The 14,330-nt window shown below is 47.3% G+C and overlaps 1 protein-coding gene across 13 annotated transcripts in view; it reads right to left on the reverse strand.

Annotated features, from left to right (window-relative positions):
* ANK1 (ankyrin 1) overlaps positions 1 to 14,330 on the reverse strand; it is a 187,178-nt gene that overhangs the window by 32,215 nt on the left and 140,633 nt on the right. For 9 of the 13 annotated variants that reach the window (XR_013393533.1, XM_077931048.1, XM_077931049.1 and 6 more), the window contains 5 exons: positions 8,477 to 8,631; positions 6,699 to 6,910; positions 4,097 to 4,301; positions 2,925 to 2,981; positions 571 to 667 (listed from right to left, as the gene is read on the reverse strand). Coding sequence is in view for 12 of the 13 variants with exons in the window: in XM_077931048.1 (XP_077787174.1) it covers positions 571 to 667; positions 2,925 to 2,981; positions 4,097 to 4,301; positions 6,699 to 6,910; positions 8,477 to 8,631 (726 nt within the window). In the remaining variant the exon portion in view is untranslated. The remainder of the gene's footprint in view (positions 1 to 570; positions 668 to 2,924; positions 2,982 to 4,096; positions 4,302 to 6,698; positions 6,911 to 8,476; positions 8,632 to 14,330) is intronic. The other 4 variants (XM_077931058.1, XM_077931051.1, XM_028741528.2 and 1 more) reach the window with 2 other exon arrangements.

Consider the following 14,330-nt stretch of genomic DNA (forward strand, 5'->3'; position numbering starts at 1 on the left):
TGCAGGCAGATGTGTGCCGCCATCCCGAGCGGGGTGCTAAGTCCCGCCCCGCTCTGGATGGCGGTGCAGATCTGCCTGCCGTCCCGGGATCAGCGAAGCATTCGCTGCTGACCCCCAGCATTTTAAAATCTCCCCGTGTCCCGGTGAGATTTTAAAATGCTGGGGGTCGGCAGCGAAGCCCTTGTTCCCCCCCAGCCCCCCCAGCCTTCAGAAGCCCTTGTTCCCCCCCCCCCCCCGCCTTCAGAAGAGGTCGGGGGACAGACTGTCCCCGGACCTGGTCTGAAGGCGGTTTCCCTAGGAACGCATTAATTGATTTTCAATGCATTCCTATGGGAAACCGTGCTTCGCAAGACGAAAAACTCGCAAGAAGAAAAAACTTGCGGAACGAATTAATTTCGTCTTGCGAGGCACCACTGTATTAAAAGCACGCTAAAATGTCAAACATTAAAAAAGTTCCATAAACAGGTCTGCCTCTGGTTAACCCTTTTCTATGTTCCAAAGCTATGCCAGTTTAATTGTCACTTTGAGGTGCGATGCACGCAACTCCCCCAAATGGCCCCCCAGGCTCACCTGGCAGAAACATTGGTGGTGAAGTTTGCACACTCGTTGGCATAGACAAGCTTTGTGGTCCCTGTGATGTCCTCCCATTGTGCTGGGGCTGTTCCTCCTGAGACAAGAGAGTGGGGAGAAAGCACACAGGTGTGCACAGGAGGTTTTTGGAGCAGGCAGACTGACCTGGAAGGGCCCTCGCAGCCTTCAGTCCAAAATGCACTTTCCCAGATTTGAGCCGGGAAGGCTGGTCCATTAGGTCCAACCTCATGCTGCTCTCCAACCAGCCCAATGTGTCGCCGGTTGCCAGGCTCCTCTAGCATTGCCTTTGCAGAACTCCGAGGAAGAGGATGGGAAACAAACTAGAGGAAGTTGGGTTTGCCTGGCACTGGCCTGGCTACCTTCCACTTCAGCAGTCCCAGCGGGCCCAAGCCAGCCCTGGACCTGAGCTCTGGGGGCCGGGGGGGGTGTGGGGAGGCTTTAAGCAGAAGCCTGGCTGCACTGATTGGTGGCCCCTAGCCCCAAAAACCTCCTCAGGTGCACAGCACAGTTTTGCATTTGAGTACATTAATTAAAAAGGGGGGGGGGACCTAGGTAACAGATGAATCTTTCAACACTTGAATGTTCACACAGCACTTAAAATGGAAAAGGCAGAAACCACCGGGGAAGGGGGAGAACTGAGCCAGTGTTTCATTCCGCTGGCATGCTCAGTTTCCACTTCAGCTGCAAAGTCCTGAAGAAAAGGGGCCTGCTCTGCAGTTGGAGAATATTCTGTGAGCTCTGTGTTGATATTTATTTCTAATGTTTACGGAATATATTTATATGCCACCTCTCCAGCCAGTATGGTGTGTAATGGTTAGAATGTCAGCCTAGGACCTGGTAGACCAGGGCTCAAATTCCCACTTGGACATGAAGCTCCCTGGGTGACCTTGGGCCAGTCACTGCCTCTCAGCCCAACCTCCCTCACTGGGTTGGCGTAGGGATTAACGGGGTGGGGTGGGGTGGGGAGAACCACATATGCCACCTTGAGCTCCTTGGAGGAAAAGGGAGGATATAAATGTAACAACAACAACGTTTTATTCCAGTCCACCCAGCGATGCAGGCAGTCACACTGGTTCTTCTTCCAGCACATCCTGGTTCCTTCCTCCTTGTGAGGTTACGCAGGTCACAGGGATGGAGAGATGGACCCAAGCGGCACCCCCCCCCCCCCTCCATTGCTCACTACCGCGCATAATTTCTTGCCAAACCACCAAGCAACCTTCCTTGCTGCTGCTCTGCTGCTCACCTGAGATCACAGGCATACAGGAAGCTGCCTTGCACTGAGTCCGGCTGTTGGTCCCACCAGCTCAGAACTGCCTACGCTGAGTGGCAAGAGCCCTCCCAGCTCTCCCTGGAGATGCCAAGGATGGAACGTGGGACTATGTGCATGCAAAGCAGATGCTCTGTCACTGAGTTACTGAGGATGAAAATAAAGACAACCACCAGGGAAAGACTGGCCTGACCTCAAGCACCAGTCAGAGAAGCAGCAGCTGCAGGAAGCTTTGCTGTAATTGTTCGTTTCCACAGAGGAGGTCATGGTGTCGTCCTCCCCAGCCCACCCCTCCCCACCTGACCTCACAACAACCCTGTGAAGCAGGGGCAAACGAAGGCTAACCGACACCCGGGGCGGGGCATGCGTTGTGCTGCGACATACGATGCATGCATTGCGTTGCTGCGTAGGGCACATGTGCGGTGTCACTGCGTGCAACGCATGTGTGAGACACCGCCCATGAATTGTACGTAGCGGTTTGCTGCTGGCACCGCCCAAGCGCCGTACAGATGGTGGCATGATCCTCTGCTTGCGGCTGTAGTGGCACCGGAGGGATCCCACCACCATTCATAAAGTGCTCAAGCGGCGCTGGCGGAAAACTGCTATCTACAGTGCATGTGCGGCGTCACTACGTACAGCGCATGTGCGCGACACCGCGCATGCATTGTACGTAACGGTTTGCTGCCGGCGCCACTCAAACACCGTACGGACAGTGGCAGGATCCTCTGTTCGCAGCTGCGCCCACGGGGTGCCTTGTCACCCCCCCCCCAACATGGCACAGCCCCCTGCGACGCCACGGCCGTGTGAAGTAGCTGAGGCTGAGGGTGTGACTGGTCCCATGGCACCCAGCAAGCATCACAGCTGAGTGGCCATTTGAAACCTGGGCTCCCAGGTGCTAGTCCAACACTCTAACCATTACTCCACCAGAAAGAACACTCTGTTCCAACTGCCAGCTGCTCTGGGATGGCCAAAGGGAATCTTGCTTTGACCCCCTCCGTCAGCCGCAGAACTGAAGGCTGTTGGGTCATCCTGGCATGTGTGAGTTCAGGGTTCTTTGCATTATTACCTGTTACTTGTAAGTCGCCTTGAGAATCAATTGATTGCAAGGTAGGGTATGAATCTGCTAAATAAAGGAAACAAACACAGGATCCTTTTATAGTTTATGTAGAAGCTTGTTCTTAAACCCAGCAAATCTTAGCACTGTCATTGTGACTTCACTTTATTTCAGACTTAAGATCTTGTCTGGGCTGATCCAAAATTGATGGCGTGGAGATTTGGTGTTGGAAGAATTATGATTAGGAATCTTTTGGCTCAGTTATTTTAAAAAGTTTGCTTCGATTCTGGGGTGTGCAAATTTTTGCTGTTAACTTTGCATTGTTAATAGTAAACTGCTTTATGCATGGAAATGATAAAATACATAATTACAAAAAAAAATGGATAGGGGGATGTTTTCCCAAGTACAAAACAAGAATAAATACCTTGCTGGGAAAATGCATTGCATCTCCAGCACAGAAGACATCCACCTGGGCAGCCACCTGTGGGGGATTCCCTAGCTCAGCCTTTGCCAACCTGGTGCCCTCCAGATGTTTTTGGGCTCTGCTTTCCATTAGCCTCAGGCAGCCCAGCCATACAAGGCCAGGGCCGATGAGAGCTATCATCCAAAAACATCTGTGATGAAAGGACAAGACTCCCCAGAGGCAGAGGGCATAGCTGAGCCCCTGAACCATTCAAAAGAGCCAACCAGCAGACCAAAACTGATGAAGAGCAGCCCACCCAAGAAAGAGGCAGCACTAAAAGATTTGCAGGGAGAGCAGGAGTGCCAGTGGGGTAGATGAGCTCCCTTGGAACTGCTGCCTGGCTAACCTTTTTCCGCTGCCCCCTCTTTTCCATCCTTAGTGGTACCTGGCTCACCCCCCAACCACCCTTCCCTCTCCCGCATGATGTCCTCCTAAAGCATTTCCCCTCACTCTACCGCTGCTGCCATCAAGGAGCATCTTTCTGAAAGCAGAGTGAGCGCAAATCTTCTTGCCCTCACCCTAGGGGTGAAATCACAGGCAGTTGCTGCCAACGGTGGAACATTTGCTCCCTTCCATTGCCTCTCCCACCAAATCCCTGAAATCTCTCTGCCATCCGCCTCAAGCTGCAACTTTGGAACCTGCCAAGTGAGCAACAAAATGAAGAGCAGGAGGGAGGCTTGTGCTCCAGCCCCAAAAGACGCCACCAGTTATCTCTACTCACCTATGACGCTGCAGAGGAGCCGCAGGCTGGTTGTATCGCCCTCCCCACTGTCCCGGGGGTTCTCCCTCCATGAAGGGGGCAGGGGGATGCGCAGCCCAATGGGGCGGTGGAATTTCCTGCGGCGTGGCTCCACTGTCACTATGGGGCTGAATGTTGCCTGGTTCCCCAGAAGTTTTGTCACCAGCTCATCTGGCACCGGCTGCGCCTGCAGGGAGTGTGGGATGTGTCATAAGCAGTCAAGTACAACATTTCCTGTTTGACTAGAGTGGACACGCAGGGGAATGTTGCTCCAGCCAGGAGGACTTCCTGTCACGCCTCGTCTGGAGCATCCTCCCCCTGCGTGTGACCAGGTAGATGGGCGTGACCCTGGCAGACCCTACAAAGGGGCCAGTCACGCAGCCATTTCCCTCTTCCTCTTGATGCTCTTCCTCTCGACTCTTCTTGATACCTTTTTTGCTGTGTGTGGCTCTCAGCCAGCAGCACATGGGCTCATTCCTCAAAAGAGGGTGAACCCACACATTTCTCTGTATCTGTAACTACAAGCTAAAGCCTGCCTTCAGCATCACACTGTGGACTGTGTATCTGAAGAAGTGTGCATGCACACGAAAGCTCATACCAAGAACTAACTTAGTTGGTCTTTAAGGTGCTACTGCAAGGAATTTTTTTTGTTTTGACTGTGGACTGTGTGAGTAAACCTTATCATTAGTTTCTTAAAGAAGACTGTTGTGTCATTATTGTTTTTAAGAGGGAACAAAAGGGGATTTACCAGGAACAAATCCAGTCTGGACAAGCCAGACTGGATTGCTTAACTCAAGTGATTCTCACAATTCACGGTCCCACAGACGCCGCAGTGGTCCAGAGTGTGTGTGTGTGTGTGTGTGCGCACACGCGCAAATGCTATTTCCGGTGCTCCTTCCAGCGCGGAGGAGGCGTGCGCAGCTTCCCATTGGCTGCAGGAGCTTCCTGCAACCAATGGGAAGCTGGCCAGTGTCCCGGAAGGCAGTCTGCCGCGAGCAGGTGGCGGGGGTCCATGGGCCAGTTAAACGACCCCCACGGCCGCTTGTGGCCCATGGGCCTGAGGTTGCTGACCCCCCTGTATTAATCAATATATCCTCTCCTACTGCCCTCAACATTCCCACAGGGAGACATGCCAAAAGGGCTGTGCTCCTGGAAGGTGGGCCTTCCTTGCTGCCAGGATGCCAGCCATGTGCTCTGCTGTGGCCTCTTTCAAAGGCAACTCCAGAGCCAGGCCCCTGAATAACCCGAATGTCCACCAGAGATCTGCAAAAGTGGGAGATCCAGTAAGCAGCCCAGCATTTGTCACTCTGAGGACCAGACTGGACAATGCATTTAGTGTGTGCTTGCACTGAATGGAGCTGGGTTTTGTTACTCTGTTAGCGGCTGAGCCCCATGCAGCCACCCAGTCAGGACTTGGTTGAATATGGCAACCAAGTTCCGCCTCCAGCCACGGCAAATCCCACTCAGCCCCTCCTCCGGTTTCTGATATTTTAAGTGTTTTTACAAAACTATTTTCATTACCTTAAGGTCAAGAAACTTGTTTTGCTAAATAAACTAGTAAGTTGCTGAGGATGCTGAATGATGCTGAAGCACAACTCCAGTTTTTGCCATCCAGCCCTGGCTGCTATTCCTGAAACCCAGCGCTCAGTCAGATCCCTTGCCTAGATCTCAATGCCTTTCCATTATTCCCTGCCAAAATACAGGCAACCCCTGTTTTGTGTGCGTTCTAAGGACGTGCCACTGTGCACGCATGGGCCATTTTTGGAGCCTGAAGAGGGTGTAACAGGGTGGGGCAGGCTTATGCGTGCTCCATCAACATGCACACTGACCTGGAATGCAACCCCTGCACAAATCGGGGCTTGTCTGTATTCCATATTTTTTGATCGCCTACATTATGTTGCCTATATTATGTGGGACGCGGGTGGCGCTGTGGGTAAAACCTCAGCGCCTAGGACTTGCCGATCGTCAGGTCGGCGGTTTGAATCCCCGCGGCAGGGTGCACTCCCGTTGCTCAGTCCCAGCGCCTGCCAACCTAGCAGTTCGAAAGCACCCCTGGGTGCAAGTAGATAAATGTTGTTGTTGTTGTTTAGTCGTGTCCGATTCTTCGTGACCCCATGGACCAGAGCACGCCAGGCACCTCTGTCCTCCACTACCTCCCGCAGTTTGGTCAAACTCATGCTGGTAACCTCGAAAACAGATAAATAGGGACCGCTTACTAGTGGGAAGGTAAACGGCGTTTCCATGTGCTGCGCTGGCTCGCCAGATGCAGCTTGTCACGCTGGCCACATGACCCGGAAGTGTCTGCGGACAGCGCTGGCCCCCGGCCTCTTAAGTGAGATGGGTGCACAACCCTAGAGTCGGACACGACTGGCCCGTAAGGGCAGGGGTACCTTTACCTTATGTGCACATTTAATTTGCATTGGTTATTTTGGCTGTGTTTGCTTATTACGAAGCCCACCAAGCCTGCTCCCCAAATTCAGAACTACACCCACAAACTCCCATGTCCACACCATTCCTGCTTCAAGTCTCCCTGGACTGCTCTGCTCTAGAGATAGATGCAAGAGACAGGAGGTTGTCCTTGTACCTGCAGAGCTAGCTTGACCTTCTTGGTGACTGCTGTTTCTGGGAATGTGGCCTGGACCAGAGGCACCAACGTGCTCTGCAGACAGCCACCCTCTGGGCCAATCAGGTCACAGTCCTGGGACACGCGAGACATGACCACAAAGTAAAGAGGGAAATCCGTGGTGATGATGCGGCAAATCCTCTTCTTCTCCAGCTCCTCGAGGCTCTCCAGCTCTGTAAGAGTTGGCAGTGGCATAGTAAGATCACACAGCAAGGATTTCCTGAACTGCATATTGCTGATAGTGTGCCACGAGCAATAAATCAATAGAAGAACTAGATTGACCAGTCATGAAAGGCTCAGAACCCTGACCCACAGACCAACAGGTTGACTTAGCATTCACACTCCTTACGACTTCAAAGCATTGCAATCAGAATAATTTTTTTAATTTACATTTTCCTTTTGAGTAGAACCACCAGCAGACAGATGAAACTGTACTGGCGGTGAGGGGAATTAATGGCAGCTTAAGAGAGACAGGAACAGCAGCGAAAAATGTCACACCAAAAAATCAGGGAGCACAAAACAGGCACCAGCAACTTGCTAGGCCAAATGTCTGTCAGAACCATCGGAAGGGGACAAAGCAATTTCCCAAGGTAGGGAGTTGGACTTCTTAGGGGTGGCCCCCAAAGGCCTCCTCCCTCATCCCAGAGAAGAGCCTCCCAGCAACCTGCAACGCACAAGCAGGTAACTTGTGGGCAAAGGAAGCCTTTTAGGTAGCCTGGTCCTATGTGGTTAGCAGTGGCATAGGAAAGGGGTGTGTGGTGGGTGCAGGCTGCCTCGGGTGTCCTCACTGAGGAGGGTGACAAAATGGCAAACATATGTGTTTTTGAAAAAATAACTTCCACACCCACTGGCCCCCCTTCCTACGCCACTGCAGGAGCCCTCTCCCCTCGAGTGATTTCCAGAAACCAGAAGCATTGCCGCCTCCAACTTCAGAGGCAGAGCAGAGCCTTTATGGCTAGTAGCCTTCGACAGCCCTCCCCTCCATGACTCTGCCTAATCCAGAGGCATAGCTGGGTGAGGCGGGGGGCACTGGGGGCCACACCGTGGGGCCTGCAGCATGCCTGAGGCATGCGTCTCTCCTGAGGGGGAAGCGGTGGGCGACCTGCCTGCAAGCTCAGCGCTGCTTTTCCGAGCAGCATGGGGCTTGCGCCTGCCCACCGCCTCAGCTGCCCTACAGAGAGGCTCCATGCAGCACGCCCTGCCTTGACTTGCCCCGCCCCCATTGGCGGCCTGCCCTGCCCCCATAGGTGGCTCTCTCCACCCCCGTCTGCAGGGTGCGCACACGGTCCCGGGCACCCGAGTGGCTAGCTATGCTATGCTCGGTGGTTAGGGCAGGGGTGGAAAACCTCGGGCCCGGGGGGCAGGCACAAGCAGCCCTCCTGATCTCTCCTTGTGGCCCTTGGAAGTCTCTGTAGGCCACACACACCCCTTGTTTTTGCCACGTTGGAATGTGTCCTTGAAGATATTGCTTCTTGCCTGCCTGAATGGGGGCAGAGCGGGCTGAGAGTGGGCAAAGAAACCAGTTTACTGCACCAAGTTGAAGTTCACATTCATTTCTCTGCCTGCTTTTGCCTCTGGCCTCTGGGAGGCTGCCCAGAAGCAAAGGGGGCTGAGGATGGTCCCTCTGCCCCTGAGCTGAGGCTTGGAAACCAGCAAAGCTATTGTCACTTCCTTGCTCCTTGGGCAGTTTTGAGCCTCTTCCCCAACTGGTTTCCCCTGTTCCTGCCAGGCACTCATACCTTCATCCATGCCATTGAGGACCTGGTCCAAGTAGCTCTCCCCATAGCGGCTGCGGTGCTCCTTCCATATGGATCCATTCTCACTGCGTAGAACCACCAGCTCCCTGTCACCGCGGCCGTGCGAGGCAAAGTGAGGGATCTCCACGATTACAGGGCTGTAGGAGAGTGGAGTGTCAGGGCCCAAAGCGAGTGGCCATTATGCTCACCCGAGAGTTGGGGAGAAGCACCTCTGCTGTGCAACTTTCTCACATAACATCAAATGCCCCACGGGATTGTCGGTGCTGCTGTGCAAGCAGGAGGATATTTTTTCTGCTTGTGTTGGTGGAAATGCTCTGGCATCCAAATTCTGGACAGACAATTTTCAAGAAATCTTTTAAAATCTTAAATGTCCCACCCAAGCCTCCTCACAACTTGCACTTTCGAACTTGTGGGATGATCAAATGGCAACTTTCCGATCTAAGAAACATCTTCCATGGATGCAGCGAGAACTTCTTTGGCCTGGAAATGGAAGCTTCAACTACAGGACTTAAGCTTCTTGCTGTGGTACAAGAATATGTTCTTGTTGAGCTGGGCTAGGGGAATTTCCAGCTGCAAGATAAAAAACTGTGAGACTTTGGGACTGACCTTGAATCTTTTAAGTGTTATGGCAAATGGAAAGGAAAAAACAGACCAGCCAACTGCTGAAAAAACATTAAGGTCTGGGAGGACTTGGCAGCAACCCAGGAGAGGCTCAACATCAGGCCCCCTGCTTCTTCTGCTGCTGCTTCTGTACCAGTACATTCAAAACCAAGAGGAATGTCAACAGAAGAGGCCTTAGCGGTTGCATTAAATAAGATAAATGATTCATTGGAACAGCTTAACAAGAAAGCAGATGCGACAAATGCGAAAGTGGATGCAACAAATGTGAAAGTGGATGCTGCAACTATTAAAATCGATTTAAATACAGAAAGTATAAATAATCTGGGACTAAAGGTGAATACTAATACAGAAACCATCCAGAAATTGATACAGGAATCTACTTTGATACGTCAAACTGTGGAGGAAGCCAGGGAGAAAGCCGTTGCTGCTGAATGTAAAGTAACACAACTGGAGAGAGAGAGAGTCCCAGCCCTACAGAGGCAACTTGATGAACATAAGTTGACGTTTGCTATGATTGAACTTAAAGAAAAACAGACGAATTTGAGGATCAGAGCCCTACCTGAATTGGAGAAGGAAAGCTTGACAGACTTTCTCACACAGGAATTTGCTGACTTTTGGGGCTTGGACTTGGGTCAAGAAGAGTTTAGAATTGTGAGGGCCTTCAGACTTGGAAGAGGAGGGAAAAAAGAGAAGAATAGAATAAGAGACTGTTTGATCACCCTCCGAACTAAAGAAGAGATAGAATCTTGGGTTGGCACTACCAGAAGAACCTAGAAGTACAACAGTCAAGAGTGGAAATTTTTAAAGACGTCCCGAAATACCTTTTGGATCTTAGGCCTAACTACGGAGATATTGTTGCCCTGCTGAGAAGGAATAAAATCATCTTTAGGTGGGAGTTTCCCCAAGGTCTATCTTTCAGTTTCAAAGGAAGGAAAATAAAAATAAGATCAGTAGAAGATAAAGTAAAGTTTTTGTATAAATACGAAGAAGATCTGCAGAAGGAACTTGGAAAAGAGCCAAGAGCATCGGATAGAAGATCATTGGATAGAGGACTAGAGCAAAGAGCATCGGATAGAAGATCACCAAACAGGGGAATATTGGATATATCCGCATTATCCTTTGGATTGGATCTCCCAGTGAACGTGTCACCACCACCACCAACAGAAGAAGAGCAAGCATTGGGAGCAGTTAGAGGAATATCAGTGTAACTACATGATGGCATTGCAGGTTTCGAGCTGGAATGTGAATGGATTAAATTCTCCAGAAAAAAGGTGGAGAGTCTTTCATTTATTGAAAAAAGAACATTTGGACTTGATTTGTTTACAAGAAACACATGTGATAAGGCTACACAGGAAGATATTGAGTAATAAAAGACTGGGCCAATAATTTATCTCATCAGATAAAGTTAAAAAAAGAGGAGTGGCCCTTTATGCAAAGGAGAGCCTATCACCGAAATTCATATTCAAAGATGACCAAGGAAGATCTGTTGCAATTGAAATTCAATCACAAGGAGAGAAATTCTTGATTGTAGGTATTTATGCACCAAACGAAGGAAAATCGGAGTTCTTTAAGAAGCTACACGAGACTCTGATGGATTATATGGACTATAATATGATCTTGATGGGAGATATGAATGGAGTGGTGTCTACAAATATGGACAAGGCACAGAGACAGGTAGTCACCAAAGATGGTAGACTACCAAAAACCATTTTTGACATGACTGAAAGTATGGACTTAGTTGACATTTGGAGAATGAAGAACCCTCTGGGAAGAGAGGGAACTTTCTTCTCTGAGGCTAAAATGACATGGACAAGAATTGACCAAATCTGGGTAACCAGGGGATTGGTTCCGAAGATCAGCAAACTGGAGATTTGCCCCAAAACTTGTTCTGACCATAATGCTGTGAAGATGGAAATGAAATTGACGCCAATTGGTTCCTTTAGATGGAGGATGAATGATACTTTGTTCAGGAATGAAGAGGTGACCAAGAAGGCCCAAAAAACTCTAAGAGACTACTTCGAGATAAACATGAATTCTACAGTGGAAAAAAGAGTAATTTGGGACGCAAGCAAAGCGGTTATGAGAGGATTCCTAATACAACAGAATGCAATTAAGAAGAGAACTCAGAATGAAAAAAAAGATAAAATCCTGGGGAAAATAAAGGAAGGAGAGAAGAAACTGAGAGCAAAACCAAAGTCACAGGAGATTCTGAAAGAGATAAAGTTATACCAAGCACAATATTCGAAACTGATGAATCAGGAAATAGAATGGAAGATTAAACAGATGAGCCAAAAGACATTTGAATTGGCAAATAAGTGTGGAAAATTGTTGGCCTGGCAAATGAAAAAAAGACAAAAACTCAATACTATTACGAATTTGGAAGTGGAAGGAAAGAATATACAGAACCCAGTGGAGATCAGGAAGTGTTTTCAGAGGTATTTTAAACAACTTTATACACAGGAGAAGCAGAAAGAAATGGACATTGATCGATTTTTGAAAATAAATGGGCTACACAAAATCTCTCAGGAAAAACAGCTAATGTTGAATTACAAAATAACGGATCAGGAGGTGGAAGGGGCCATCCAGAACATGCAATTAGGTAAATCTCCAGGACCAGATGGTTTGACTTCAAGATATTACAGATCTTTGAAAGAATGGTTGATACAACCATTGAAGGAAGTCTGCAATGAAATATTGGAAGGGAGAAAGGCACCAGAGTCGTGGAAGGAAGCTTACATTACACTTATACCGAAAACAGATACTGAAAAGACACAGCTCAAGCACTACTACCCTATATCGCTACTTAATGTGGATTACAAAATTTTTGCAGATATTTTGGCTAAAAGATTAAAAAAAGGTGTTAGTAGAAGAAATTCATAAAGACCAAGTGGGCTTTCTCCCGGGTAGACATTTGTCTGACAACATGAGGAATATAATTAATACTCTAGAAAAACTACAAGTGAATATCAATACTAAGGCAGTCTTGATATTTGTGGATGCAGAGAAAGCCTTTGACAATATCTCTTGGAGTTTTATGAAGAAGAATCTACAGGGGATGGGGGTAGGTCAAGGTTTTGAAAATGGTATAGGTGCAATTTATTCAGAACGAAAGGCAAAATTAATTGTGAACAATGTAGTGACAGAAGAGTTTAAGATTGAGAAAGGGACACGACAAAGTTGCCCAATTTCTCCATTGCTCTTTATATCGGTCCTTGAGGTTTTGTTAAATATGATTAGAAAGGACCAAGAGGTTAAAGGTATACAAGTGGGAACTAAACAGTACAAACTGAAAGCATTTGCTGATGACTTAGTATTGACTTTACAGGAGCCAGAATCTAGTACTAAAAGGGTATTGGAACTGATTCAAGAATTCGGACAGGTAGCAGGAAAACTAAGATGAAAACTAAAGTTTTAGAGAAAAATGTAACCGTGAATGAGAGAGAGAAGTTTCAGGAGGAGACAGGACTAACATTGGTTAAGAAAGTGAAATATTTAGGGGTTAACATGACTGCCAAAAATGTGAATTTATTTAAGGATAATTATGAAAAATGTTGGATTGAAGTGAAAAAGGATTTAGAAGTATGGACAAATTTGAAGTTATCATTGTTAGGCCGAATTGCTGTGATAAAAATGAATGTGTTGCCAAGGATGTTATTTTTGTTTCAAACATTGCAAATCTTGGATAAGATGGATTGTTTCAAGAAGTGGCAGAAATATATTTCTAGATTTGTTTGGCAGGGCAAGAAGCCTCAAATAAAATTTAAGATATTAACTGATGCCAAAGAAAGAGGTGGATTTGCCCTGCCAGACCTTAAACTTTATTATGAATCAGCTGCTTTTTGCTGGCTGAGAGAATGGCTGCTTCTTGAAAACACTGAAGTGTTGGATCTAGAAGGTTTCAATAATGCATTTGGTTGGCATGCATATTTGTGGTACGATAAGGTAAAAGCACATAAAGCGTTTAAAAATCATATTGTTAGAAAAGCATTGTTTAATGTTTGGATAAGATATAAGGATTTGTTAGAAAAGAAAACTCCAAGATGGTTGTCACCAATGGAAGCGAAGGCACAGAAAAAACTCAATATGGAGGCCAAATGGCTGAAATATTGGGAAATTCTGGAACAAGATGGAGACAGAATAAAATTGCAGAGCTTTGAAAAATTGAAAAAACAAAGTGCGAGATTGGCTCCATTATTACCAAATAATGGAGGCATACAAATTGGACAAAAAAGTTGGTTTCCAGGTGGAAAAATCAAAATTGGAAACAGAATTGTTAGATCCAAAAATCAAGAATTTGTCAAGAATGTATAACTTGCCGTTGAAATGGAACACTCAGGATGAAATGGTGAAATCTGCTATGATTAATTGGGCACAAGATGTTGGACATAACATAATGATGACTGACTGGGAACAGTTATGGACCACAGGTATGAAGTTTACGGCATGTAATGCCCTAAGAGAAAATTTAATGACAATGATTTATAGGTGGTACATGACGCCAGTCAAGCTTGAAAAAATTGACCATCTGCCCGACAACAAATGTTGGAAATGTAATGAGACTGAAGGTACATTCTTTCACCTTTGGTGGACATGCCCAAGGATTAAGACATTCTGGGAGATGATTTATAACGAAATGAAAAAGGTATTTAAATATACCTTCCTGAAGAAATCAGAGGCCTTTCTCCTGGGCATGGTCGGCCAATTGGTGCTAAAGAAGGATAGAACTTTTTTAATGTATGCAACAACAGCAGCAAGAATACTCATCGTGAAGTATTGGAAGACACAAGATTTACCCACCAGGGAAGAATGGCAGATGAAGTTGATGGACTATATGGAACTGGCGGAAATGACTGGCAGAATCCGAGACCAGGGAGAAGAGTCGGTGGAAGAAGACTGGAAAAAGTTTAAAGACTATTTACAGAAACATTGTAAAATTAATGAATGTTAGAAGAATGTTGGAATGAAGTGATATGGCTTTAGTAGAAATGTTATAAGGAATTAAGTATAAATAGATTAATAGAATATTAAAGGAAAAATAAGGTTAGAATGTGTTAAGATAATTATAGGATAGAAAACAGAGGAAGATGGAAAGGAATTGCTGAAACAACTAATAGAAGTGGAATACAAAAAGGGAGGTGTGAGGAGGTCGTGGAAATAAGTGAATGAAAGATAAGATATTGAAATTGTTTGATGTGTTTTAAACTGTTTTTGTTTG

The sequence above is a fragment of the Podarcis muralis genome, chromosome 7, assembly GCF_964188315.1.
Source record: "Podarcis muralis chromosome 7, rPodMur119.hap1.1, whole genome shotgun sequence".
NCBI lineage: Eukaryota > Metazoa > Chordata > Lepidosauria > Squamata > Lacertidae > Podarcis > Podarcis muralis.